The sequence below is a fragment of the Galendromus occidentalis genome, unplaced genomic scaffold, assembly GCF_000255335.2.
Source record: "Galendromus occidentalis unplaced genomic scaffold, Mocc_1.1 scf7180000076384, whole genome shotgun sequence".
Classification (NCBI taxonomy): domain Eukaryota; kingdom Metazoa; phylum Arthropoda; class Arachnida; order Mesostigmata; family Phytoseiidae; genus Galendromus; species Galendromus occidentalis.
In genome coordinates, this window is record NW_003804373.1 from 117,980 (window position 1) to 124,826 (window position 6,847).

A 6,847-nucleotide genomic window follows, 5' to 3' on the forward strand; every position below is an offset into this window, starting at 1 on the left:
ATAACTCTCCAAATCTTCTGAATGTCTTCTATTCCCGCCTCTTGTAAATCTTCTTGTTCTTGATCACGATCAAACAACAACGATCTTAGATTAGGTGCTCTGGGCCCATAACCTATGGCAATTCTAGATAACGTTGAACTTCGAGCCAAGAGAATCCAGCCAAAGAATGGAACCTGAACATCGAGGTTACTTGACAACAACAACAACCTCCGAGGAGACTTCGTCGTGTATCTATTGAGAAATTCCGAGCATGTGCGAACTACGATAGGTTCCTCAATTGTAGTCTCTCTGTACCGACTCTCAACAGTAGAACAGACCCACGTGATGGATATCGGAGGTGTGAATTATTTGGGTTTGTATTCAGAGGGGAATCATGATCATGACGAGACGAAGTTCCTTATCGGCACAACTTGTTGTTATCTTATTGTTTATCTTGAGAGCGAGGGCGCCACACGAGCGCACCTGACGCGCACGGTACGAATATTCTTTACATTGCCCCCGGAAACGCTCGCGTTTCTCCCATTAGTTTACAACGGATCACAATGATTTCTCCGAAATATAAACAGATGTACGAGGTGTCGCGATATCACAAGTAATCACTCCGGCGGAGCTGTAACAGTGTCATTCGAATCAGACGTAGGGAGCCTCGGAAGATCTTCGGATGTAACCTCCAATGGGTACAAGAGCTGAGCGGCTCTGCGCGATGTATGGCTATCGGCGAATTTCACAGTATAGGTTCTAACCAGGCCGTCCCTACCAGCGTGCGCCTCGATGACGCGAACCAACGGCCATCGTACCCGAGCGACGATGTCTTCTCTGAGGATGCAAACGTCGTCGACACGGATTGGAGGCGATCGCTTGCCACGCGTCGCGTTTGCGGATCGATGGAGTGACAGGTACTCCCTGAACCATCGCACAGAGACACTCTTGAAATACGTCGTCCTCAAGGCGAGTCCTCGCCGGAGATCGTCGGCTGTGGCCAACTCGTCACTGCGTAGTTTATCATTCTGCACCGGACCAGCGTAACTGCGGTGGAAGGAACCACCTCGGAGAAAATGCGCAGGGGTTATAGAAGTCGGCTCGTTCGCGTCATTGGAAACGTACATTAACGGCCGCTCGTTGATAATGGCTGCGAGTTCACATAAGACGGTACGAAACTCCTCATAACCAATTAGGCTTCGCCCTAGGGTCTTGATCAATGCTGATTTTAGAATCCCGGCAGCCCTCTCATAGAATCCACCATGAGACGGCATCCTCGGCGTTATGAATGACCAGTCGATGGTTCGACCATTCAGAACCTCCCGGACGTCGGGATTCCTGACGGTGTTGAACAGGCGTTTCAGTTCAGTAGCTGCCTTCACGACGGATGCGCCGTTATCGGATACGAATCGAGTGCAAGCGGGGTGTGATGCTTAAAATCTTCGTATGGCCAAATGTGTTTGCGGAGTTGATTGCGAGGGAGCTAACTCGAGATGTACGGCTCGAATTGTCGTGCAAGTGAAGACAGCAACGTAGGCCTTATGCGTGCCCTGGCGTTGACGAATGTGAAAGGGACCGCAGAAGTCCACCCCGGTGACATGGAACGGGTCGCGGAGCTCCGCCCTTGACGTGGGGTTTGGGGTGCTTCGATTTGCGTCCGTCGCCGGCGCTCCATGTCGCTTGCGACACACCACGCAACGTCTGAGGATTGCCCTGACGATCTGCCGACCCCTGGTCAGCCAAAAGCGCCGACGGAGCTGCGAGAGGACGGTCGACACCCCGAAATGGGCGTTCACTCGGTTAGCGACAACCACGAGCAGTTCAGCCAGTCTGGAACCTCCGGGTATGACGACCGGATTTTTCTCGTTGTACGAGAAAAAAAGTCCTCGAGTCAGCCGGGTCCTTGCGCGAAGAGGTCGAAGTCGCCCAATTCAGAGTTTCCCGGGATCCGTTCCTTTGATCGAACGGCCTCGATTTCCGTATGGAAGTGCTCACATTGAGCCCAGCGAATCAGATGACACTCAGCTGTTTGGCGGAGCAGCTTGAAGTCCGGCAAAGGCGAGCGCCTAACTAACAAACAGAACCGCAACACGTTTGCCAGGACGCGAACGGCACGGCCCGCGGAGCTATGGCGAGCCAGGTCGAGAGGAGGCCGCTGCGAGACGATTGGAGCGACAATCGCTCTCAATTCACTTGTGGCTCCAGCGACGTCGTCGTCGCTCGCGTTCGGTCGACTTAATGGCTGTTGCTCCAACGGCAGACGCAGCCACTCTGGGCCGATCCACCATTCTGTAGATTTTTCGCGCGCCTCAGCGCTCACCGCGCGAGTGGCGAGGTCGGCGATGTTACTTTTGCCTTTGACGTGGAACCATTCCTCCGGCCTGGAGTTGGCCCGTATTTCGGTGACCCGGTTGCTGACGTACGTTTTCCATGCTCCGGGGTTCGCGAATGTGACCCAATGGAAAGTGATCGCCGAGTCGGTGTAGAATCTGTAGGCTTCGAACGCAATGCTCAGAATCTGAGTCGCAATTCTTCCAGTCGCACCGCAATCAGAGCAGCGAGCAACTCGAGTCGGGGGATGGTAATCCGATCACGGGGAGCCAACCTTCATTTCGCCATGACGAGTGAAAATGTTGAAGGCTCGTCGGAGACGCGTCTCCAAACAAGTGGGGGCGATATGCTATAGGGGTTTTCCGAGAAGCGCTGTAGTGCCGACGGAATTTCAATCGGTCGAAATCTTTAGCTTCCGTAGTCCACTGAATCGTTTCTTCTCGGATTTCGTCAGGGACCACCTGACTCCATTCCAGCCTTTCCGTTCACATCCTTTGAACAAGGATCTTGCCGCGGATGGTGAACGGCATCAGCCATCCCAGGGGATCATAAAAGGACGCGACCGCGCTGAGGACCTCCCGTTTCGTTAGCGAAGGTTTCATTTCGAGGCGCTCACAGGCGGGGGGGATTGTGAAACGAAACACATCTCCCACAGGTTCCCACAACAGACCGAGAACCTTGAGTACTTCGGTCCTCGGCTCCTCGAATGTTTCCGGGTCTGCTCCGGTGTTCAGGAGGTGGTCGGCCACGTTGCCAGAGTTCGTTTTCCACTTGGCGAGTGTCATCCCGGCTGAACCGAGCACGGTGCGAATCCGATCCACAAACTCGATCGCCTGTTCCTCATCCGGAAAACTTTGGAGGAAATCGTCAGCGTACAAAGAATTTCCGAATTCCAAGCATGTCGAAGTGCCTCGTTTCAAGTTCTCACGAATCGTTGCAGCGAGCAAGAAACCCGATGACGCCGCTCCCCAAATAACCCTCTGCATTTGATATACTGTGACGGAGATTCGGTCGAGGAAGGAGAACCCTGAGAGAAGACCTAGAGGGCTAGTCGAATTTGGAAATCAGGAACAGAGGCCCCGGCAGGAACCGAGGTCGGCAGATCTAGTGAGCGCATAGTTGTAGTGCGCCCTGCCGATCCCGGAGCGAAACCGAGGCGGAAGAGAGAGATTGTAAGGAAACGATGTGCGCTGGGAATTCAATGTCGAAGCCTGGTGCCGCAGCGCGGGCGGCGCAGGGTAACCCGGGACGAAGGCGGAAGGGTAACAAAACGACGTGTGCGCGTGAGATACGATATCAGAGGATGGTGCCGAGCTCGAACGGCGGCGTGGCCGTCGAGCGCGTCGGGGGCCAATAGAATTGCAATAGAATTAAGAGAGGGAGACCCGAATAAAAAGAGATCGCAACGCGAGACCCAACAACTTGTGTGCGAGGTTTTGCCCAGACAACTCGTGTAATCCCTTCGACCTACGACCCCGCGACGTCAGCAACTTGCTGGTGAGACATCCGCCCCACAGTTTCCCAGACCTGCCGTCCTTGCTCTTAGCCCTATCCGTCGGGCCTAGCCCACGTAAAGGAAGCCCCGTTACAATACCTTGACTTGGTGTTCACTAGGTGCTCTCCAAACAAACTGGAAGAGCGAACGATCCTCGTCTCGGAGGATCAACTGCGAATAGGCTTGGGTGATGTCGGATGAAACAGCCACGGGATGCGTTCGAAAATTCAGCAGACTAACTGCGGATTCAGATTTGGGCCAGGGAGTAGGTGCTCGTTCAATGAAGTGGCTCCCTTTTCCTTCGATGAACAATCGAAAACGATCCGCCACTTTTCAATGTTTCCCTTTCTGGTGATCACCTCATGGTGCGGCATGAAGTACGTTCCGTCAACGGCCGCGGGGGCTTCGAGAGAATGCGTCTTCGTTTCGGCAGCGTGGCCTTTGTCGATGAATTTCATAATCTCCTGATGGTAACGCTGATATTTCGCCGGTTCCCTCGTCAATTGCGAGAGCTCACGCTCAAGTCTCCTAAGTGCCGCCTCCTTGTTGCTCGGCAGCAAGCAGATTGTTTCCCGTTTCGGGAACGATACGGCATATCGATTGTTTCGGAACTCCAATCCGGATCTAAACTGCCGGAGCGCCGAGTCGTCGTCTGCAGACATTTGCGTGGCAGAGGGGGGTCCCGCTATGCCCACAGACTCGAGACTCCATAGGGTTTGGAGAGCTTTAGCAGCCGGAGTGATCGGCAGTGGATCGGATTTCGTTGCAGCCGCGCAACAGAGAACGTGAGCTGCCGTCACTGTAGCGTCAACGTGATTTTCGGTTGATGTCGGACCGCCGATGAGCCATCCGAATCGGCTGGGCTGCGCTACTATATTGTCGACGACAGCTACGGGCAGTTGGAAGCAATTCACAATTTTGTGCATTTGGTCCATTCCAACAAGGATAGCCGGGGGCGACTCTGTCCATCCATCGACAAGTGTTCGGTCAGCAACAGGTCGAGACTCGTCGAATCGGCGTATGGCCTCTGCGACGCGTGGTGGCCGATCGTTCGGAGGATGTATCCCGAATTCATGCTCGAGCGCAAAGATCTCAATCACCTTCTTATCGAACGGTCCCGTGAGGCGGACGTTGAAGACCGGAGCACCCCTGATTGAGTGCGAGCTCGCGAAGGCCTGTAGGTTGAGGTCTCGGGCGCCAACGGGTGATTCCCGGAGCATCCTTCGTAGAGACGGGAGCATTACTCTGATGGAGTTACCTCCGTCGATGAAGATTCGAATGGGTATTTTGAGTCCCCCATTTACTACGTAGGCGGATGATGTCCACAGAAGCGCGTTGCTCGTCGAGTCGAGACCAGCGGACACTTCCCCGATCCCAGCGCTTGCTGCCGGTGTCGGTTTTGGGTGCATCGGTGCATAATGCTGGTTCGAGTTGCATTTGGCGCACGGGAATCTCGGGCCGCGGCAATCCTTCGGACTTTGATGAGCTGACATGAAGCAGCTGGGGCATCGTTTCTGGTCTCGCAGAATTTCTCTTCGTTTCTCGAGCGAAAGCTCAGCTTGACAGTGAGAGGAATTGTGCTCTTCTGTTTTACAAAATAGGCATGGACGTATCTTGAAGCGGCTTCGTTGGGATTTGTCCAAAACTCCCGCTACTGTTGCGTCGAGGCGACGTTCCCTCATCGGTTTCCTTTGACTGTCGAATTTCTTGTGCTCGGACGGATTTGTGATCGCATCGAGGTACTTATTATCCTCCAGATCCTGTACTCGCCGACGAAGGAATCTCATCAGTTTCTCAACTTCGAGGACGGTTTTGTCGATTATCGCATCGGGTCTTCCCTCCGGCATTGTTTCGGACGAGCGCGTGAACTTCTCTTCCATACGCTGTTCATCTTTGAAATCTTGTCGCATTCGGGGGGGCATAGCCGATTCCATCGATGATTTCAACGTCAGAGCGTATGAGATGAGCGGAATACCATTCGCTGTGAGGATGGCTGTGTGTCCTTGAATCAACGTCAAGAACTTTCGCAGACACGCGAAGTCGTACGCTTTCGCGATCTTCGGTAGGTTTCGTAATTCGGCGAGTAGCCTTTGAGTCTCGGTGTCAACCCGGGAATAGTTGTTCTCGAGAAGGGTCATGGCAACTTTGTAATTAGCGTCGGTTAACTCCAAGGCTTGGACGATATCTTTCGGTCCGTCTCGGAGGTATTTACGAAGTATCATCAATTTTTCGATCGGAGCGGCGTCGGGTCTCTTGCCCACGAAGCACCTGAACTGCGTGATGAATGAGCGTAATTTGAGTCTCTCGCCGGAAAACACTTCAGGCGATATATCCAGCTCGCGTGGAAGCCGCGCAATCGTGCCAGGTGTCGGCGCGAATGCACTATTCGAAGGCGCCGGTACGGCCCTCTCGACGGGATGTCTTGAGACGATGTTCTCTTCGGCGGCTCGGTGAACGCTCGTCGAGCTCGAACTGTCGTTTGAAATCGGAGTCCCGGGAGTCTGCCTGTTGGTCGACGGTGGAATCATTGTGGACTCGAAGGCTGGCCGAAAGCGGACATGCCGCACGCCTTGCGGTGTTCCGTAGAATGTCTGTTCGGCGCTCGCCGATGAATTCGCGCTCCGTTTTGCCACAGCCGAAATCATCGCGATAACGGCATCAATCTCCGCCTCGAACGCCTCGGACTCGGTGATCTCTCTCTCCAGATCTTCATCATCAAGCAGCCCACAAACCTGCTCGGTGAACTCGCGTACGCGTGAGAGATGCTGTGACACCACCTCCAAGAGAACGTCGGGACTCTGATCGTCGCGGAACTTCGGATTTCCGGCGCTCAGACCTTCAATACCGGCGATCTCAGTCTTGATTCTGTTTCGTCGGATCGTCCGTCGCTGTCTAAGCGTCCTCAGCTCCTTTCTCACGTCGATATTTTCTCTGGAAGGCTCGGAATCTTCGGGGGTCGCCATGATTTTCTGGCCTCTGGTTACCTCGAGCGTTGATTGAGGTTCGGATCGTATCTCGGATCGTACCTTGTTGTCGTTGCAC

The 6,847-nt window shown here is 54.1% G+C and overlaps 2 protein-coding genes across 2 annotated transcripts; both read right to left on the reverse strand.

Moving 5' to 3' along the window:
- Positions 1 to 596: 596 nt before the first annotated feature.
- Positions 597 to 3,095, reverse strand: LOC100905077 (uncharacterized). The gene is made up of 3 exons (XM_003739097.1): positions 2,927 to 3,095; positions 2,300 to 2,475; positions 597 to 1,355 (listed from the first exon to the last, which is right to left on the reverse strand). The coding sequence occupies exons 1-3, from the start codon at positions 3,093 to 3,095 to the stop codon at positions 597 to 599; spliced, it is 1,104 nt and encodes a 367-aa protein (XP_003739145.1).
- A 937-nt stretch (positions 3,096 to 4,032) lies between these two features.
- LOC108865175 (uncharacterized) lies at positions 4,033 to 6,768 on the reverse strand. The gene has a single exon (XM_018641943.1). It carries the CDS (start codon positions 6,766 to 6,768, stop codon positions 4,033 to 4,035), a length of 2,736 nt encoding a protein of 911 aa, XP_018497459.1.
- Positions 6,769 to 6,847: the final 79 nt, after the last annotated feature.